The sequence below is a fragment of the Tursiops truncatus genome, chromosome 20, assembly GCF_011762595.2.
Source record: "Tursiops truncatus isolate mTurTru1 chromosome 20, mTurTru1.mat.Y, whole genome shotgun sequence".
Lineage (NCBI taxonomy): Eukaryota > Metazoa > Chordata > Mammalia > Artiodactyla > Delphinidae > Tursiops > Tursiops truncatus.
This window is the reverse complement of record NC_047053.1, coordinates 38,447,640-38,469,124: the sequence shown is the minus strand read 5'-3', so window position 1 is coordinate 38,469,124 and position 21,485 is coordinate 38,447,640. Positions and strand designations below refer to the sequence as shown.

The window sequence follows — 21,485 nt, the reverse complement described above, 5'->3', positions numbered from 1 at the left end:
ATAAAAGTCCCACGCTTTTAGAAGCGTGATATCTTCAACCTTCACACAGCCCTTCCAGTTCAGCAAACCCCCTTAAAACCCACAGCCCATCCAAAGCAGGAGATGGGAGAGTGAGCCCGCCGCTGTGACTTCCACCCACAGTCCAGACAGTCTTGTTCTTAAGAGACTCATCATGTTCTCCTGTGCTCTTGACCTCTGATGAGGTGCATGGTGCCTTTGGGTCCCAAGGCATTTCCGCATGGAAGTGGGAGCTCCCAGCATCTCGGACCAAAGACTCACTTGTGCCCAGAATGTCCCTCCTCGACAGACCAGGCAAATGACAAAAGCCCCACCAATCCCAATGGGAAATGGAGAAGGATGAAGGGAAAACTCTGAGATAGAAAGGAAGACAGGTTGTCCCTAGATGGCCATACGCTCTTCATGAGATGCCAAGAGCACAGCTAAGGTGCTTCAGCGACATCAAGAGAGTGTGACAGGGCTCCAGGTGGAGAACAGATTGGTGGAAGATGCTGACCAAGGTAGTCCTGAGACCCCCAACCCTTAAGAGCACCCAGTAGAGTTCACCTTGATTCAATTTTAGAATCCTCCCCTTTCCCACCCCCCGTAAAGGAAGGCCTGGGGTTTTGGTTTCTCCCAGCACCCTCACTCCTGGTGCCCGGCACCACCTCAGCTCCCATCTTCTTGGAACCCCTTGGTCCTAAAGAAGATGAGGGTCTCAGGATCATTCAGTTCACTCAGCAAACTTTTACTAAGTGCCTCCCTGGGCCAGGCAGTGTGTCAGGTGCCAGGGGTGGGATTGACCCTTGTCTGAGGGAAGCCTTGGGATGGGACAGGAAGGATGTCCACTCACTGCCTCTCTCCTGTCCTACCTCAGTGGTGGAAGGAGGCCAGCTAAAGGGGGTCTGGCCTTAGTGTGACGAACATGGGCTCCGCATGTGGGCAGCCTGACCTGGGTTCAAATCCTAGCCCCAGCGTTTACTGCTTATGGGAGCTTTAACAGGCGGTAGTCCCTTGGGGAGTCTCAGTTTCCTCATCAGTGAAATAGAGAACAGGACACTTGCCGTGCTGTAAGGTCCCTGGTGCTTTGCCGAGCACATGCTCAGCATCTGAAAACTGGTAACTATCATTAGCTCCATTCCAGCAGGACGCCAGGATTGCTCTGAGGATGGGCGTCCACCTTTTCCTTGCCCCACTTTCATTTCTGGCTTCCTTCTGATTTAGACCCGCAGAGCTAATTCCTTAAAGACTGAAGAGATCCTGTCCTCTGAAAAAACAATGATCTGGAAATTACACTTAGAAAAAAGATATATATGCTCCTATCACCCAGTGGTTCTCAAACCCACCTGGAGGATTTGTTAAACACGGATGGCTAGGTCCCACCCTCAGAGTCCCTGATTCAGCTGGTCTGGGATGGACCTGAGAAACCGCTTTTCTAACGTGTTCCTGAGTGATGTTGACAGTGTTGGTCAGGAGGCCACGTTGTGAGAACCACCACTATACGTTATTACAATAATGAGTGTAGGCAGACCTCATTTTCTCGTGCTTTTCTTTATTGTGCTTCACAGACACCGCGTGTTTTACAAATTGAAGGTTTGTGGCAACCCTGCATTGAACAAGTCTATTGACGCCATTTTTCCAATAGCATTTGCTCACTGCGTATCTCTGTGTCACATTCTGGTAATTCTCACAAACGTTCTCATGATTATTATATTCGTGACGGTGATCTGTGATCAGCGATCTTTGATGTTACTGCTACGACTTTCTGAAGTCTCAGATGATGATTAGCATTTTTTAGCAAGAAATTATTTTTTAATTAAATTCTGTACATGTTTAAAAAAATTTTATTTACTTATTTATTTTTTTAACATCTTTATTGGAGTATAATTGCTTTACAATGGTGTGTTAGTTTCTGCTTTACAACAAAGTAAATCAGTTATACATATACATATGTCCCCATATCTCTTCCCTCTTGCGTCTCCCTCCTTCCCACCCTCCCCATCCCACCCCTCTAGGTGGTCACAAAGCACCGAGTTGATCTCCCTGTGCTATGCGGCTGCTTCCCACTAGCCATCTATTTTACATTTGGTAGTGTATATATGTCCATGCCACTCTCTCACTTTGCCCCAGCTTACCCTTCCCCCTCCCCGTATCCTCAAGTCCATTCTCTAGTAGGTCTGCATCTTTATTCCCGTCTTGCCCCTAGGTTCTTCTGACCACTTTTTTTCTTTTTTTTTTTAGATTCCATATATATGTGTTAGCATATGGTATTTGTTTTTTCTTTCTGACTCTGTATGACAGTCTCTAGGTCCATCCACCTCACTACAAATAACTCAGTTTCATTCCTTTTTATGGCTGAGTAATATTCCATTGTATATATGTGCCACATCTTCTTTATCCATTCATCTGTTGATGGACACTTAGGTTGCTTCCATGTCCTGGCTATTGTAAATAGAGCTGCAATGAACATTTTAAATTCTGTACATTTTAAAAAGACATAATGCTACTGAATACTTAATAGACTACAGCACAGTGTAGACATAACTTTTATATGCACTGGGAAACCTAAAAATTTGTGTGACTCGCTTTAGTGCAATATTTGCTTGATTGCCACGGTCTGGAACTGAACCTGCAATATCTCCAAGGTGTAATTATATCTTATATTTTTAGGGTAAGGATTAAATGGGCAATTTAATGCCAAGCATCCAGCACAGCACCTGGCACTTGTACACGTTCAAAAAGTGCTGGTGATGATTCTGAAGGCTGGTCTGATGGGTCTCACTCCATGTGGTTGGTGTTTGCATCACCTGTCCTTCTGTCCTCTCTAAACAGTTAATACAGACAAAAGAACTGGAATTTATGGTTATTACAGGAAATTAAACTGAGAGATGATTTAATCTAACGCTTTCAATTTGCAGGAGGGAACTGAAGCCCAGAGAGGTAGAGTGACTTTCCCAAGGTCACACAGCTAGTTAGAAGGTAGCATCTCTATTTTGACTTTTCTTAAGCAACACATTTCAGGGAATAGGGCTGGGCGGCACTTTTCCTTCCATGCCCCTTCACCAACTCTTCTAGAAATATATGAAAAAGAAGAAAAGTACTTATACTTCAATATTATATTGAGAAGATGCGTAAATAAAAAGTGGCTATATAACACACCCATAGTAAACACGAAGTGTGTGAGCCCACAAGTATTACAGGCAGGACTAAAAACCACTGGTCTCACCTGCTGCTTTCTTAAGAAGTGCCCAGTGGCTTCTAGAATCAGAGACACTTGCTCCTGGTCTCCTGGCTTTGCTCGTCCCAGGGCTGCAGTGTCACTTCTCAAGGGAGCTGATTCACTCTGCTCCTGTCTCTGGGGTCCCAGAGTGAGCCCCCCCATTGCAGAAAGCGAGGTCAGAGCCAGTTCCAGCTTGTTCAACAACAATAATCGAACTCTCTGTACGTGGAGCAGTGAGAAACGAAGGGGAGGATCCAGAGATGGTCGAGATAGAGCATCTGCTCACAGAGATATTCATGGCATTGACTTCCTTTCCCAAGACTGGGGTCCTTACCTCTCTCTTTCTCAGTAGCATCCAGTTGAAAGGAGGCCCCTGATTCTTAGGCTGTGCTGAGTTTGTTCTCTCCTCCCTAATATTATTTCCTTCCCCTGGGAGGAAGATGATGCACATTCATGAGGTTCAGAGGCTCTTTTTCTTTCCTCCCTGGATTCACACCACTGCCAGCATCGGTGCAGCTTCCGTCACCCACACATTTCCTCTGTAAGGGGCCGGGCCTCCTCTTCCTGCAGGGAATGATCTCATTAAAAGGAGGGGTCGCTGCCCCACAGAACTGTGGCCTCTCTCAGGGACAGAGCAGGTGGGGCCGCAGGGGGCAATGCCACTGGCAGCACAGAGCCAGGCCTGGCAGCCCCCCCCTAGAGATGAGGGCCCGGGCCTGGAGCTGGTCCTTTGAAGATGTATCCTGAGGCTCTCGCCCGGTCATCAATGACGGGAGCCCAGAGTCCTGCCTTAGCCAAATGACAAGCTTGGCCTCTTTCATGAGGAAAGGAACTCCTTCTTGGAAACCAAATTACAAATGAATGAGCAGCTTCCTCTGGGACTGGTGGTCTAGCATAAGCCCCCTGACTCCAAGGGTACATAAAAAGGCCCGAGCGGAATGGGGTTGGCAGACACGGACACTTCACGCAGCTGCAGCCTCTCCGACATGACGTCTAACTGCTCCCCAGCCTCCATCAAGAGCTGCCCCCCGTCACCCTCTGTCTGCTCCAGCAGCACGAGCTGCCGACTGGAGCTGTGCCTGGGTTACGTCTGCCAGCCCGGGATGTGCATGCCCTCTGTCTGTGCGCCCACCCCCTACCGGCCAGCCACGTGCCTCTCAAAGGCGCACTAGCCAGCTCCTGCCAGCCCGGCAGCTGCCGCCCGACCAGCAGAAGCTCCGGCTCCACGGGTTCCTACAGCCGATACTTCGAGGGTTCCTTCAATGGCGATGAGAAGGAGACCATGCAGTTCCTGAACAACCACCTGGCCAGCTACCTGGAGAGGGTGCGCCAGCTGGAACGAGACAACGCGCAGCTGGAGAGCTGCACTCGAGACGCCTCCCGGTCTCGAGCGCCTGCCTTGGGTCCTGACTAGCAGTCTTATTTCAAGACCATCGAGGAGCTCCAGCGGAAGGTGAGGGCAAGCGGTGAACAGACTCCCTGGGAAGGAGACCCAAAGAGCTGGCCTTCCAGATCTGAATCTCACTCGTTTCTTAAGCTACGTTCAGGGAAAAGAAACTTCCCTAGGGCGCAGGATTATTTCCTAATTCGAGTGCTCAGCCGGAGCCCTTCACGTGGAAAGAGGCCTGGGATCTAGTCTCAGTTCTGTCATGGATTCATTGCGTGACTCTAGGAGGTCCCTTCCCTGGGCCTCAGTTTCCTCATCGGGAAAATGGGGATAATAAGGGTCCTTATGTCAAAGCGTTTCCATGGGTTAATACAGGTAAAGTGCTTAGCCCAGCCCTTGGTACGTGGTGAGTTTTCAGTAAACCTGAGTGCTCGTTAAGGACCCTTCTCACTGTCATGTCTAACAGAGTTTTTCCTCCCACGTTGCTCATTGCATTCAAAATGGGGCATTCAGATTTATGAAGACCCAGGTGCTTGAAAAATAAACCTCACGTTTTCTGAGGACTTGCAGTTCACTGAATATCCCTCAGAGTTCCAGAGGCTTCGGCAGGGATGGCTGCAGGGCTACTGGTTCTCCTCACTTGGGTTCTTTTTCCTTCTTCTTGTCCTGGGCCGACCCCCTCTGTGTGCTGTGGCCCCCGGGTTCTGTACACCGAGGCAGAGAATGCCAGGATGATCGTGCACGTCGACAATGCCAGGGTGGCTGCCGATGTCTTCAGGACCAAGTGAGTGCGGCCAGGGGACGGAGGCACCCTGTCTCCCGGCACATGCCTGGGGGCAGCTTTCTGTCAGTTTCATAGACAGTAGGAAAAGCGCCAGTGGCTCAAGGTCTTCCCTGGGGTTGGCACTCAGTTTCACCCCTCAGTCGCTGACCCTGTCCTGACATAGGTATGAGATGGGGCTGGCCATGTGGCAGCTGGTGGAGGCCGACACCAGTAGCCTGTGCAGGGTGCTGGATGAGCTGACCCTGTGCAAGGCCGACCTGGAGATGCAGGTGGAGTCCCTGAAGGAGGAGCTGATGTGTCTCAAGAAGAACCACGAGGAGGTGAGGCCTGAAGTCCAGCTGAGGTGGTCCTGGGGGGCCCAGTGAGAAGAACGTGGGATTTGGGGTTGGGTAGTCATGGGCTGAAATTCCCAGGCCGGCCACAGATTGTATATGTGACTTTGCCCAATTTATTTAACCCTTCTGTAACATTTCCTTTATGTTCTCATCTGTAAAATGGGGCTAACTCTATCGACAAGGCTGCTGTGAGAATTCAATGAAGTCACAGGTCTTAAACACCTGTCCTTTGGTTGGTGCTTGGAAATGCTAACGACCTTCCCTTCTGCATTTCCTGGACTGGCGTGACTGCCAAGGGCTTGTGGTGACTTGTTTTTCTCATGAGAGCTGCATAACAGGGGTAGAGTGGCCCACTAGGGCTGGAGGGGGCTGTTTTCTAGAACCAACACGGAATGGCCCGTCCGTCTCTGCTAGGCTGGACTGCGGGGGGTGGCCCCCATCTCGTCTAAGGGAGAGGTGAACTGCAGTGGTTTTCTTCTTTTCTTCTCTCCCCATCCTTGTTCCCCTTCCTCTCTTCTGTTTGCATATAATACACTTAATCCAAAAGCCACAGGTCGACCCCCTGCTTTCTGATTTTTCCTCATCTCCTGCAGGTCCTTGGAGGGGAACCCCTCCACCCTGGGCACCTGTATGCTGTAAAGCCCACCCGAGCGCTGGTGTTTTTTACCTCTTTCCCTGGGTTGACACTCAACCTCTCAACTTGGGATTTGAAAGCACAAGTGCCTCTGAATCCTGGCTGGGTTTCCTCAGGCTGAAGTGTAAAGTAACAATGTTACCACATACTCAATGAGCGCCCGAAAGCACCTGACTCACCCCATCTGGATCAGAGAACTGGGAACTGCCCCAGGAGGCCACTAATGAGGAGTTATCGCTGGTATCGGCAGCCTCAGCAGCAACTTTCTCTTCTTGGCAGGAGCCTGGGAGGCGCCTGCTCTCACTTGGGCCTTGAACCAAGGAAAGCCAGGCTCCTGTAGTGCTCCTTCCCGGATGAACGCAGGCTGGGAGGGGGGCCGGGGAGACAGGGCACAGTTGTCCCATTTTAGTCCAAATGGACCAAACAAACCCTGATGTTGCTCCTGGCTTCTGCCAAAGCTGTAGGAAGCCTCTCCCATCACGGGGTGTCCAGGTGGAGCTGAAAGACCCTCGGGGTGCTGCAGAGTGGCTGCAGTCCTCACAGGGCCCCTCTAAGGCAGAGGTCTTTAGCATCCTTTGCTCCATCTTCTCACATCTCCTTGGGGAGGTGATCTAGGATCTCACGACTTCACACTTGCCTGGTGTTCTTGTGTCTTTTCAGGAAGTCGATGCCCTCTGATGCCAGCTTGGGGACCGCCTTAACGTTGACGTGGACGCCGCAACCCCCGTGGACCTGAACAGGGTTCTGGAAGAGATGTGGTGTCAGTACGGGGCCCTGGTGGAGAACTAATCACAGGGACATGGAGGAATGGTTCACCAGGCAGGCGGGCCTCTCGCAGGGGGCTGGCCTCCCCAGGATCCCTGAGAGGCACCCCCAGCCTTCTCCTGTCTCCCCCACTGCAGATGGAAGCACTTAACCAGCAGGTAGCCACAAGCTCTGAGCAGCTTCAGAGCTACCAGTCAGACATCAATGATCTGAGACGAACGGTCAACACGCTGGAGATCGAGCTGCAGGCCCGACACAGCCTGGTGAATGCGCCTGTGGGTGCCTGTCTCCCAGCTCTGGAGCTCAGGCAGCACCCAATGTAGGGGCAGGCGTCCAGGAAGGAGGAGGGGGAAGAGGAAGAGGCGGGAGGAGGGGGACGGCGAGGGGGAGGAGGTCCAGATTTAACCACCACCATTGCTTGCCCGGCTGACCTCTCCTGCAGGGAGGTTTCTCCCAAGACCCAGCTCAGAGATAAAAGGGCCATGTTTCAAATCTGATGTGGGTTAGGTGGCTCCTGTCAAACACTTCCCAAGAAGGCTTGTCCTCTGCTTAGCCTGCCCTTCCAGACCCATGCTTCTCAACCCCGCCTGTGCAGATTTAAAAAGTCTCCATGCCCAGGTTCTTCCCCGGATGAATTATAGCAGAGTCTCTGGAGGTGGGGCCTGGGCATGGGCGTTTTTTTAGCGTCTCCCACATGGCTCTAAAGTGCAGCCAGGGTTGAAGACCACTGATCTCAGTGATGCTTGTAGCGGGGGAGCCTGGAGAACCGCAGGTCCAAGGCCTGAAGCCTGAGTAAGGTTGAAGAAGGAATAAGGGATTCAGCGTCACGTGAACGGAGGTTCAGATGCTGGCCTGTCACTTCCCAGCTGTTTAACCTTGAACAAGTCACTTGACCTTTCTGGGCTTCAGTTTCCTCAGTGACTCAGGTAGGGAGGGGTCATTCCCAAACCCAAGGAGAGACTTGTCTCTTCTCGGCTCTTTCTTTCTTTCTTTTTTTAAAAAATTGAATGGAAGATTCTTTAAATTCTATAGCGCTTTACAATTTTCAGAAGTTTCACATGCGTGATTTCACATAATTCTCTAATAACCCTTTTTTCCCCTACCCTTATATTGCCCCTCACCTTTTCCTTCTCCCCACTGGTAACCACTAGTTTGCTCTCTATATCTGTGAGTCTGCTTCTTTTTTGTTTTATTCACTAGTTTGTTGTATTTTTAGAATCCGCATATAAGTGATATCATACAGTATTTGTCTTTCTCTGACTTATATCACTTAGCATAATGCCCTCCAAGTCCATCCATGTTGCTGCAAATGGCATTATTTCATTCTCTTTTTTTTTTCATTCTCTTTTATAGCTGAGTAATATTCCATTGTGTACATAAACTCCACGTCTTTTTTATACACTCATCTGTTGATGGACGCTTAGGTAGCTTCCATGTCTTGGCTATTGTAAATAATGCTGCTATAAACGCTGGGGTGCATATATCCTTCTGAATGTTTTTGTTTTCTTCATATATATACTCAGGAGTGGAATTGCTGAGTCATATGGTATTTCTAGTTTTAGTTTTTTAAGAAACCTCCATACCGTCTTCCACAGTGGCCGTTTCTCGGTTCTTTCTAAGGTCATGGAAAATAGGTCCTCTCCTCACAGCTATTTTGTCTTTCCTTTTGCCTTAGAGAGACTCTCTGGAATCTACCCTGGCAGAGACGGAGGCCCGCTACAGCTCCCAGCTGGCCCAGATGCAATGCCTGATCACCAACTTGGAGGTCCAGCGGGCCGACATCCACTGTGACCTGGAGCGGCAGAGCCAGGAGTACCGGGTGCTGCTGGATGTCCAGGCCCGGCTGGAGTTTGAGATCAACACGTACCGGGGGCTGCTGGAGAGCGAGGACTGCAAGTACCTGGGGTGTGAGAGGTTTGGAGGAGGTTATAGGAAGCAACTGGATCTACCCATAAGGTACAGCCCTGTCATGATTAATAAGGGATTAGGAAGCCGGGATGATCCAAAGACGTCAGGCAGGTCTTCATGCTGCCATCCCACACCTGGCCCATTGGGACCATTCTGCTCCATTCCAAGTTGGCAGACTCCTTCTAAGTGCTCAGCGTGTGCCAGCGTGTGCCAGGGGATACTGAGACGGAAGATGACAAAGCATCTGTTCTCAAGCCTTTTCCATCTCCAGGGAGACAGACATGCCACTGGAGATCATACTGGGGAAGGGTGGATGTTTGGGGCACTTGGAAGGATTATGTAGCTTCATGTGTTGAGCTGTGGTGGAAAGGAGGACAGGAAAGATCAGCTGGGCCCCATTCAACGGTGAACCACAAAGGCCATGCTGGGGAGGGAGGGCTTTATTTTATAGGCAGTTGGGAGGCCTTAACTTCTTTTTGAGGAGGAAATGATAGAATTTGCTTAACTGCCTAGCTCCTTGCTAGATGGTAAACAACTGGAACTCAGAGAAAAAATATTTTTATCCCCTCCATCTGGTGCATAGTAGATGCTCAGTAAAAGTTTCTTGACCAAGTCAATGAGAGCTCAAAGCTGCTCTTCAGGAAGATGGCACAGATGGCAACAGGAAGGGCTGAGTAGAGAGAGGGAGGAAGGGCTGGGCACGGGAGCCATCCAGGAGGCCTTGGATGTGGTCTAGGTAATAAACAATGGAGAGGGTCTGAATTTGGGCAGTGGAAGTATCCGCCCCCAGCCATGGTACAGGCAGAATTGGCAGGGCTTGGTGGCTGCCTGGATGCAGGATACCTCTGGGCCTTGGATACCTGGTGGGCTGATGATTGTAGGTAGACATTCAGCCTTGCTTCTCTGCCATTTAGAATCTTGCCCTCCAGGGCAAGGGTTGCAAAGTCAAATATTTTTCAAGAACTAGGCCATGAACATACGTGAGTGACATGGGTGTTGCTGTGGGACAGTGGATAACCAGGGAGCTATGGCTTGTCCAATGAAGGTGGTGCTGCCTCCTCAGGGCCATTTCTACCACATATGATGAAGATTCAGTACTGCTGGATCTTCTCATTATTCAAGGGAAGCTGGGAAGCTGCATTTCTTTTAAATGTTTAGGTTCTTTTAAAACAAATGTTTTGGGGCTTCCCTGGTGGCGCAGTGGTTGAGAGTCTGCCTGCCGATGCAGGGGACACGGGTTCATGCCCCGGTCCGGGAAGATCCCGCATGCCGTGGAGCAGCTGGGCCCGTGAGCCATGGCCGCTGAGCCTGCGCGTCCGGAGCCTGTGCTCCGCAACGGGAGAGGCCACAACAGTGAGAGGCCTGCGTACCGCAAAAAAAAAAAAAAAAAAAAAAAAAAAAAAAAAAAAGTTAAAACAAATGTTTTAAGTTCTCCTGATTTTTAAACCTTTTCAACAAATTTTAAAAAATACAGGGGCTTCCCTGGTGGCGCAGTGGTTGAGAGTCTGCCTGCCGGTGCAGGGGACACGGGTTCGTGCCCCGGTCCGGGAAGATCCCACATGCCGCGGAACGGCTGGGCCCGTGAGCCATGGCCGCTGAGCCTGCGCGTCCGGGCCCTGTGCTCCGCAACGGGAGAGGCCACAACAGTGAGAGGCCCGCGTACCGCAAAAAAACCCAAAAAACCCAGCAACAACACACTGAACATTGGATGGAGGCCAAATAGCCCAGAGACAGGACAGGCAGCCTGAGGACAACATCCAGCCTGAAATGTGTTTCATCTGGCCAGTACTGTATTTTTTTTTTTTTTTTTTTTTGTGGTACGCGGGCCTCTCACTGTTGTGGCCTCTCTCGTTGCGGAACACAGGCTCCGGACGCGCAGGCTCAGCGGCCATGGCTCACGGGCCCAGCCGCTCCGCGGCACGTGGGATCTTCCCGGACCTGGGCACGAACCCGTGTCCCCTGCTTTGGCAGGTGGACTTTCAACCACTGCGCCACCAGGGAAGCCCCTTGTTTATCTCTTAATTTCAACTTCTTGCCCAGTTTCTGAGCCTTTTAATTCTTCTTAATTCTGGCAATGACACAGTTGTTCTGTTGGGGGCTAGGGTAGGGGATTTGGTGGAAGTCAAGTTGAATAAGAATAGGCTTTTGAGTGGAAGGAAACAGGTACTGAGAACGGCTTTGACACTTTATAATTGGCTTGAGCCAAGAAAAATGACTTCACATCTCTGGTCCTCAAAACCTTATTTATTTATTTTTGTAAAATTAAGATAAGAATACCCACTTTATACGGCGTAGGAAGGATATAGACAATATGGTTGATAAGTCCCCTAATACACATGATAGGTGCTCCTAACACACATGATAGGTGCTCCTATCATAACAGACTTTAGAATCAAGGAAGTAAGGCAGGAAGAGGGGTTGCAGTGACTCTGATAACACAAATCTTTTGAGTTTCCTGGTCAAGTTCTTAGATGATATTCCAAAAGATTATTGTTCAGTGTTGTTTGTTATTGGCTTCTTGAGCTCTCTGTTTTTGGTCTGGATCAGGCATGGTCTTCAGAGTCACCCTCATACTGATGAGTTTCTTAGACACTATTTAAGACACCCATGGCTACCCAAGTTATTGTGCTTCCTGATGGACAGGAACGTAACCAACTGTGTGTCAGGTATGAGCCTGGCATATAGGATGTGCCAGGAGATGTGCTGAATGAATGGACTTCATAGTCTTTTTGCCCCTTAAAATGAGACCAAAAGGCAAACAACTGAAGAAAGAAGAAATACAGGACTTCTTGTTAATCAAGAAGCCTATAACATCTACTAAGAATCAATTTCTTCCCTGGGTCGGGAAGGCTGGTTGAGTTTTCACCCAGGTCAATGCCACTGTAGTCATAGAAGTTTGTCTCTCTTGCTGCTCCAAAGACCAACAGGAATAGTCATGCCTTCTGTGTGGACACATCAACAAGGAGGCCAACCCCAGTCAAAGCACAAACATCTGATGGCTGAAAGGACTTCTGTTCTTTTAAAATAATAAAAAGCTTCTGACTTCCCACCCACAGCCAACCTGATATCAGAGAGCCAAGAGGCACCTCAGATTCTTCAACATTCCTTTAATGAGATAAGGAACTCCTAATGGTAAACTCAACAGCTGAGTAGCAGGATGATGGTGCAACAGGAGGTAGAGAATCAAGCAGGGAGGTCAAAGCATGGAGACCACACCCACCTGGGATGGGGTTTAAAAGGGCCGGGAGGGAAGAGGGTTGTCAGATTCAGTGGCTTAGCCTTCCCGGCGGCTCTGAACCTCCTGTGCATCCTCAGCCCACCATAACTTCCTCCTACATCAGCTCATCCCACTGCCTGGGCTGCACCAACACTCCTGGAGCAAGAAACATCTGTGTCTCCTCCACTGACATTAGAGACTAGCCTGGGGCAGAGGTCAACAATGCCCCCCTATGTCTCTCAGCCACTCTGGCACACGCCAACCGAATCCCAGTGGGAACAACCCCTCTGGGCTGACCCAGCCTCTGTCTGCCCACAGCTGCAATGCCGCCTGCCCCTTGCTGGGGACCTGCCACATTCCTGGCAACATCGGAATCTGCAGGACCTATGGTGAAGGCTCCCTTAACAGCCATGAGAAGGAGACCATGCAGTTCCCGAATGACCAGCCGGCCAGCTACCTGGAGAAAGTGCGCCACCTGGAGCGGGACAACATGGAGCTGGAGACCCAGATCCAAGAGTCGAGCGAATGCCATGAGGCCACCGCGTGTCTGGACTATCAGAGCCACTTCTGCACTATCGAGGAGCTGCAGCAGAAAGTGAGGTTTGCGATGCTCTCGATCAGAGGTTGGCAAGCAACAGTCCCTAGGCCAAATTCAGCCTCCTGCCTGACTTTGTAACTAAAGTTGTATTGGTACGCAGCCACGCTCACTCACTGACGTATTGTCTGTGACCGCTTTTGTGCTACAATGGCAGAGTCGAGTAGTCATGACAGAGATTCATGGTCTGCAAAGCCTGAAAGATTTACTATCCGGCCCTGTACAGAAAAAGTTGACTGACCCTGCACTAAATGTTCAGGGCCTGGATTGGCAGTGGAATCAGCCACAGATAAAATTATTTTTAATTGAAGTATAGTTGACTTACAGTGTTGCGTTAATTTCTGCGGAACAGCAAAGTGATTCAGTTATACATATGTATGCAAATTCTTTTTTATATTCTTTTCCATTATGGTTTATCCCAGGATATTGAATACAGTTTCCTGTGCTATACGGTAGGACCATGTTTTGTTTATCCAGTCTATATAGAGTAGTTTGTATCTGCTAACCCCAAACTTGTGGGAAGAGAATCTCTTGAGTGAAGGTGAATGTGAATGTGAGAGGGATGAGACGTAGGATTTGATTCCCCAGGATTCTGAGTTTACGCTTTCTGAGTTTCAGTGCTTACAATTCCTAAATTGTAGTTGCAAAAAACAGGGCAACCTAAGTTCTGGTGCAGCAAAAGGGGTCAGGGGAGTATGTTCTAATGTCCTTTATGAGCCAGTATATATCTATTCAGTAATATTGGTCTCTGCTGTCCCCTTTGGTTATAATGCAATACTTCTTAAGAGACTTCATCTTAGTTTTGGAGACAGAAAGACAAAGAATATCAGAATAAGGGCCATGACTCCAAAAAAGATGTTTAAAAAAAAAAGACTAAGGCAAAAAACAAAATTAAATTGGGCTTCCCTGGTGGCGCAGTTGTTGAGAGTCCACCTGCTGATGCAAGGGACGCAGGTTCGTGCCCCGGTCCGGGAGGATCCCACATGCCGTGAAGGAGCTGGGCGTGTGAGCCATGGCCGCTGAGCCTGCGCATCCGGAGCCTGTGCTCCGCAACGGGAGAGATCACAACAGTGAGAGGCCCGCGTACCGCAAAAAAAAAAAAAAAAAAAAAAAAAAAAAGACTAAGGGCCATGGAGCTATGGCTAGATTCAGGGAAGACCTTTGAGGAGGTTGACCAACCAGTGAAAGGGACTTATTAAGAATGGATCCCACCTTACCTGAAAGCGTAATAACCAGCCCATTGTTCTGTGGCCTAGATTCCACATCTTGTTTATACCAGGTTAAGCATCATATCTAGCAAAATAAAATTAAGTCTTTGCTATATGTTCAGTTTGCAACTACCTTCCATCTCTTGCTTCTTTTGGCTCTATACCTTCACCTTTTGCCACGCATCCTCTTGCATGTGCCCCTCCTGTACCACACCAGCATAGCTCACATGTTTGGGAGTTCGTGTTGTCCAAGAGGATGTTGTAGTTTGAACCCAGCCAATGGTGCTTCCTTTGACTGAGGCCATAGATGGCTCTGGGAACGAGAAAATCCCTGAGTGTACTTTCTTTTCCCAGATCCTGTGCGTCAAATCTGAGAACAAGCAGCTGGTCGTGCAAATAGACAATGCCAAGCTGACTGCTGATGACAATAGGACCAAGTGGGTTGGGGTACCACACTTGGGGGAGGGGCCAGATGTCTACCTGGACTTCTCTCTCGTGAGGCACTTGGTATAGGAGATGTAATCGACCAAGATCCCAAACCCACAGTTACAGCAGGAGTAAACAGAGGGCATTAAGCCCAAGGTCTTGAGAAAACACCCCTGGCGACCTGCAGTTGTTTAACTTTTATAATTTACAATCTGATTTGGAACGCATCCTCCACTTGATTCTATGTAAGAAGAACCGGGTGAAGTGGGCAGGGCAGTGATGGCATCTCCTTCGTGAGGACGCAGAGGCTCAGAGCCCTAATGGCACTTGCCAGAAGTTGCACGGCGTCGAGCGGTAGAACCAGAACTTGGCCCCGCGTTTCCTACCCCGAGGTCATTTCATGCGAAACTCCGCTGCCTTGGTAAAGGATGTGTTTCCACACTGCAGCTCGACCAATTTGTGAGCGCTAATTATTCATGACAGAAATCATGGTCCGCAGCCTACAGTGGAGGCATGTGAAGGTCAAAGGGTTTATACTCCCTAGAGGGTCCAATGTAGGAGCAGGGAAGGACATTATATATATATATATTTGTTGTTCTTGTTGTTGTTTTTTGCGGTACGCGGGCCTCTCACTGTTGTGGCCTCTCCCGTTGTGGAGCACAGACCCCGGATGCGCAGGCTCAGCGGCCATGGCTCACGGGCCCAGCCGCTCTGCAGCATGTGGGATCTTCCCGGACCGGGGCACGAACCCGTGTCCCCTGCATCGGCAGGTGGACTCTCAACCACTGCGCCACCAGGGAAGCCCAGGACATTATATTTTATTGTCTCTTTTCTGGGCACTGTGGACGCCTCACTCCTCCAGAGTTAAGGAAGCCGTTTCCTTTCTCTCATTCTGCCAGTTTGGCTTCTAATCTGGGACAGAATCCAGGGTCCATCTCAGCTGGGGGGGTGGAAGAGGACGGTTTACCTGGCTGCTCTGTAGCCTCCCCTTTGGCCATCTGCCCACGAGGGCAGCGTTGACCACAGTCCATCCTGGTATCCTCAGTACCGGCCACTCTGCCTGGTTGTCTTAGGTGCTTAGTATTGAATGAGTGGGGATCACCCTGCTGTTTCTGTGAGTGCACGACACAGGAAACGCCAACTCACAACTGGAGGGCAGAGGGAAGGCCAGCAAGGCATGCTGTAGGTTGTGTCCTGGGGCCCCTCTGCTCTCTAACCCCAACTCCTGTGCCTGCCCTGGTGAAGGTACCAGACGGAGCACTTGCTCTGCCAGCTGGGGAGGGGGCCGACGTCTGTGGTCTGCACAGGGCGCTGGACGACCTCACACTCGCCAAGGCCGACCTGGGGGCCCAGCTGGAGTCCCTGAAGGAGGAGCTGCTCTGCCTCAAGAAGAACCACGAGCAGGTGCGGGGCCCTTTGTGTGACATGTGGAGACGTCCTGGGGGTGAACTCAGGCTCCTTTGGAGGAAGCAGTGAGGCTCTTCCTCCTGCTTGGGTGGAAGCTCGTGCCTCGCTGTTAAGCCTTGAAGGGGAGCTCTGGCTTTCCGTGGGACCTTGCCCACTGAAAGGCTCTGGAAGCTGCTATGCTGACGCAGGCAGCACCTCATCCTCAGAGGAGGGCAGGGAAATCGCTGGAGGGGATGGGAAGTGGGAGGTGAGGCTTTGAGTAGAGGGCAGTGGGGGCCCCATGTATGGGACATCCTCCTATGTCCACAGGGAGTCCACGCTCTGAAGTGTCAGCTGGGGGACCAGCTCCGGACTGAGCTGGACGTGGTGCCCGCTGTGGATCTGGGCGGGGTGCTGGAGGAGATGTGGTGCCCGTACGAGGCCCTGGAGGTAGAGCTGCAGGCTCAGCTCACGCTGGTGTGTTCCTTTGTGGGCATGGAAGACTCAGCTGGGCTCCCGCTTCCCATGGGCAATTCCCAGGTTCGGTACATGCGTCACTTAGATACAGACCAGGGACCCAGCTTTAACCTGATTCCTCACCTTTGCAAGAACACTCTCGTAGATGGGGACGCAAGAACATTCATGTGGTGAGGGAGGTTCTGCAAACGTCTCCTGAGGTCTACGAGGAAGAGTCACAGCGCGTTGCTAGTTGTCACAGCTGAGGACTGGATTTTTCTTGGGGCCTGGCAATGGCTTGGGGTGTCATAGCCTTTCTGAAGAGACTGAGGACAGGGTCGATGACTGTTAACCTCTTTCCCTCTTTCTTTGGTCTGCAGAACTGGCTGTGTGAATCCGGGGCCCGCTTCGGCACTGAGCTGGCCCAGAGGCAGTGCCTCATCGGCGATGTGGAGGCTCAGCTGTCGGAGATCCGGGCTGACCTGGAGCGGCAGAGCCAGGAGTACCAGGTGCTACTGGACGTCAAGGCCTGGCTGGAGGGTGAGATCGCCACATGTTGGAACTTTCTGGAGACTGAGGACTGTACGTATGTAGCCTGATGTTGTTTGTGTCAATATCATGTGTAAAAGCAGAGACGTCTTATTAGGAATGACTCAAAAGGAGGCGTGGCATTGCAGACCCCACCTCTGGGGACAAACTTGCTACCCAGCAAGCCTGGTGGGCTGCCTGGACGTGGAGGAGGGTGTGCAGGGCCTCTGCAGCTCATGCCGTCCATTGTGTGGCCCATGTTATGCTCCCAGGTGCTAGTCACTCCCACAGGGGCTAAAATACTGAGGGCTCTGTGCGTTTAGGTTTTGCTAAATTCTCTCTGGAATATTCCAGGAGCTTTTAAAAATATTGCATGGGGTGGTGGTATCTATTCTCTCATTTTAGTTCCTCAGTAACGCTGTGACAAAGGTAGGACAGATAGTACACCCCTGTGAGAAATAAGGAAGAGGACCAGGGGCTGTGTTTAAATGAAGAGAGTGGCCGGCCACCGGCTTTGCACACAGGCGCTCTGAGCTCTGGCCGCAGCCTCACTGTAAATTCCGGGCAAGTCACTCCCCTCTCTAGGCCTAGAGGGACCTGTACCGTCTAAGCCCCCTTTTCTCTTCCAATTCTAAAGTGCCTATTTATTTTGGATTTTCATACACTTCTCATGCCAATATTTAAGCACCTTTTTTTCTTCTGCAGGCTCCCCTGCAACATGTGCGCGACCCTAGCCTCCAGCACCTGTGCGGCCCCTGCAGCCTGTACCCACTGCTCTCCCTGCCTTTTCGGGCCTTCTCGGGCCTCCTGTGGGCCTTGCTCAGAGCCTCGATGCTGAATTACTCCTCAGCCAGAGATGCCAGAAAATGGGAGATGTCTGTAGTCCCTTGGCTCCAACCCCCAGTCCTGCCATCGGAGGCCTTTCTTCCCCAGCCAGCCTGGGGGAGACTGAAGCCAGGCAGTGCTTCTCTGTTGACGGGCTTTCCAGCCCGGTAGCTCAGCCCTGGCCCCTGGATTTGTGCTTCCTCTCTTCAGGATGTCCTGACTGCTCCATTTTCTCTCTTCTGCTGCCTCCTGATCTCTCTGAGATGGGGAGGGTAACCTCGCTTTTATTTCGCTAATAAACTTTACTTCTGCAGCATAAGGAGTCCAGTGCCTGCTGGTCTGTTTCTCCATCCAGACCGTGATGCAACCGTTCCTGTAGTAGCAGGGGCTGTGGCTCACTCACCAGAGTGGTTCTGGAAGATGGCAAAGCCAGTGAGGACCGTGGTTAAAAGTGGAACTGCAGCAAGATGGCACAGATGAGGGATACCCAGCTCTGGACCTGGCCAAGCCTGTTTAAGCCAGATTCACAGAGCTTTTAAAATACAGACTCGTTCAGACTAAATAAAGTCCCCCTTTAATCTGGATGAAGCCATCGCAAGGCCCCGTGTCGGGGCTTTATAGACACGGTGACACAGGGTCCCACAAAAGCCCTGCAGAGAGGGAGCGGCTGTTACTATTTTCAGCTGGTGGCTGAATCAAGGCTCGAACCCCAGTTTCTCTGAAGTAGATCCGAAGCCCATACTTTGAAAGCTTTGAAGGGGCAAAAAATTAAACACGAGAAGGTTTAGGGTGGTTGTTCTAAAAGTGTGGTCCTCCATCCAGTAGTACCAACATCCCCTGGGAACATGCTGGAAATGCAGATTCTTGGGCCCCACCCCAGACTTTCTGAATAAGCAGTCTGTTTCATCGAGGCTTCCAGGTGATTCCATGCACGCTCAAGTTGAAGAATCACCGTGTAAGGGGGGTTTATTTGTGAAGTAAGATCCCGACTGGCCAGACCCACTGCAGAAGGGATGGGCCTCACTCTCCTGATCTCACGGGTGAGGAACTCTTTATCCCATTGAGATAGTGCTGAACGTGTTAAATTGCTGAGCCGGTGACACCATCAGTCTAGAAAAGGTCAATCAAACTCATCCACCCCAAGCTCCCCCACAGGCTCCTCTGGCAAGTCCTTCAGCAGCCGCCCAGCTTGGAACTTGCAGCCAACAGCCACGTGAACCAGAAGCTCCATGTTTAGGCAGCCACGGATGAGAAGAGCAGGTCTTCAGAACCCAGCATTAGAGCTGACCAAGCAGTGAGTTCCCCATCACTGGAGGCATTCAAGGAGGGCCTTTATAACCACCTGGTGGGGACGTTGAGAAGGTCGCTCAGGCAGCTGATGGAGCTGGATAAGATGGTTGTAGGGGTCTTCTAGCCTCCAAATTCGATGACTCCCTTCTTTCTAGGTCTTATTAATCAGTGAAACTATAAGTGGAGCTAACACACTGACTCCAGCAGCTCGTTCTTGTCTTCCTTCTCTACTCCGTGAACTCTCTGAATCAGAGTAGCTTGCTGAGAAATTTACAAAGTCCAGCTGATGGTTGTTGAGTCCAGCCCGTCCTGATGCGGGAGTGACAACAGTCCCAAGTCCCAGGGGTGGAGAGAGCTTAAGCCAGGCCTCGGTTGCTGTACCTCCAGCTGCTCTCAAGCCCAGAATCCTACCTGTTGGCCACCGTCTGTGTAGACAGGACTGATTTGCTTAAGAGGAAGCTCTTCCATCATAGGAAGCTCTGGAAGGTCAGAGGCTGTCTACCCTTTCCTCCCTTCCCTTCCACTGTGCCTCTGCTCTTTTTCCCAAGCGTAAAGGTGTCTGGGTACAGGTGATGCATCCCTAAGGTACCTACCCAAGAGTAGGTCCCAATAAGAAAGAGCAATCTTGATCAGTCCTAATTTAGCACCTGGCCCAAACACCGTCACCTCTTCCTTTGTACTTAAACAGCTCCTTTCATCCAACAAGTTCAAAGCTGTCTAACAAAATAAAGCCATTTATTCTTGCACCACCATGTTCTTCCCATGTAAGGAGAGGGAGAGAAGGTGAGTCATTCGGTGATGCAGGGATTCTTCTCGTGACATGAAATGAGTCAGTGGGGCCCCAAGACGATGCTTCTTAAGTTCATAGCCAATGCCCTGACCGTCATCTATAATTAAAACATTAGCTTTGATGAGACATTGCTTGCGTGTGTGTGCGTGTATGTGTGAAGTGGTTTGGGTTCCTGGGAAGAAATGCTGAGTAAAGGGGATGATTATGCTTGGGGAGGTACCATCATGACCATCATCACTACCGTCACCGCCACCACAACTATCCTGTTCATCATCATCACCATCACCATCATCGTCATCATCACCACCATCAGCACCACACAGCTTCATCATCATTGCCATGGACGCTCCCATTCACCGGGCTCTTACTATGAGCCAGGCGTTGATCTAAGTTAGGGATAAGTTTATATACATATAGTCATTTCACCTTTACAGCAATCTGATGAAGCCAAGGTTATTGTTATCTCCATTTTGCAGATGAGGAATCAAGGCTCAGAAAAGTTAAGCAACGTGCCCAGTTCACACAGCTACTAGATGGGGAAGCCAGGGTTCAGATCCAGGTAGTCTGCCTCTAGCAGCTGTTCTTTCAACCACTGTGCTTTACAGAGGCCAAGTCTCAGACTGTGTCAGTAGGATGACAGAACCATCATCACCCCAACGTTTTGATTCTTTTTCCTTGCATGAAATAAGAGAGTGTTTATGCCAGAGAATTCTTTCATGTCTGAGAATTTACGCCATAAAGGCTGGTGCAAAGAATGAACGTTCTATGGTATCTGAAAATAGCATGAGGACCCTGGCAATTAAAAAAAAAAATCTCAATAATATTATATATATATATTTTTTAACATCTTTATTGGAGTATAATTGCTTTACAATGTTGTCTTAGTTTCTGCTGTATAACAAAGTGAATCAGCTATATGCGCACGTATATCCCCATATCCCCTCCCTCTTAAGCCTCCCTCCCACCCTCCCTATCCCACCCCTCTAGGTGGTCACAGAGCACCGAGCTGATCTTCCTGTGCTATGCGGCTGCTTCCCACTAGCTAGCTATTTTACGTTTGGTAATGTATATATGTCAATGGACCCTGGCAATTTTAATGGTGGGGAATCATCAAAGAAGGCCAGTCCACCCTCTGTCATTACTATGACCACTTTGTCCATTGAGGAAGAGAAGAAGAGAAACAGTCAGAACCCCTTACGTGTGTTCATCATTTCACCATTTACAAAGCCCTTTCATATGTGTTATCCAATTTGAGCCCCTCACCCCCAAACCCTGAGAGAGACAGAACAGACTTCACAATCCCCATTTTGCAGCGGAAAAAGTTCAAGGTTAGGGAGGTGAAATGAACTCCGCCCCCCCAGTCTTACAGCTGGTCTCACTCAAGCCCAAGTCTTCTCATTCCCGGCCCGTTGCCCTTTACCTGCACCAAATTGCTAAGGACTTTGCTGGATAAAACTTCCTGTTCAGACCCGCTCTCCAAGGCTGGCGTGAGGTAATTGAGACGGATTTTGCAGGGCCCGGGAATCTCCTCGAGGATAATCTTTCTGGTGTTTCCTCCCACCCTGCAATGTCCTCCCCATCCAACCACATAGCAGGCTGAGCTTCTGGCCTTTGGTTATCTCTTGGCCTTCCTCAGCAGAGGCACCCCCTTTAGCCTAGTTTTTGTACCCAAATCTCCCTTATCTCCCTGACCCCTTCTCCCACCCCTGGTTTTCGGACATCCTAAACATGTGT

General features: G+C 50.2%; 1 protein-coding gene and 2 pseudogenes across 1 annotated transcript; all 3 read left to right on the top strand.

Moving 5' to 3' along the window:
- The first annotated feature begins 4,451 nt into the window (after nt 1-4,451).
- LOC101329462 (keratin, type I cuticular Ha2) lies at nt 4,452-10,903 on the top strand. Its single transcript, XM_073798316.1, has 3 exons — nt 4,452-5,388; nt 5,552-5,708; nt 7,018-10,903. Exons 1-3 carry the CDS (start codon nt 5,216-5,218, stop codon nt 7,033-7,035), a joined length of 348 nt encoding a protein of 115 aa, XP_073654417.1. The 5' UTR covers nt 4,452-5,215; the 3' UTR covers nt 7,036-10,903.
- Nucleotides 10,904-10,991: 88 nt separating this feature from the next.
- Nucleotides 10,992-14,334, top strand: LOC117309804 (keratin, type I cuticular Ha8 pseudogene; annotated as a pseudogene).
- LOC109550599 (keratin, type I cuticular Ha6-like) lies at nt 14,330-20,283 on the top strand (annotated as a pseudogene).
- Nucleotides 20,284-21,485: the final 1,202 nt, after the last annotated feature.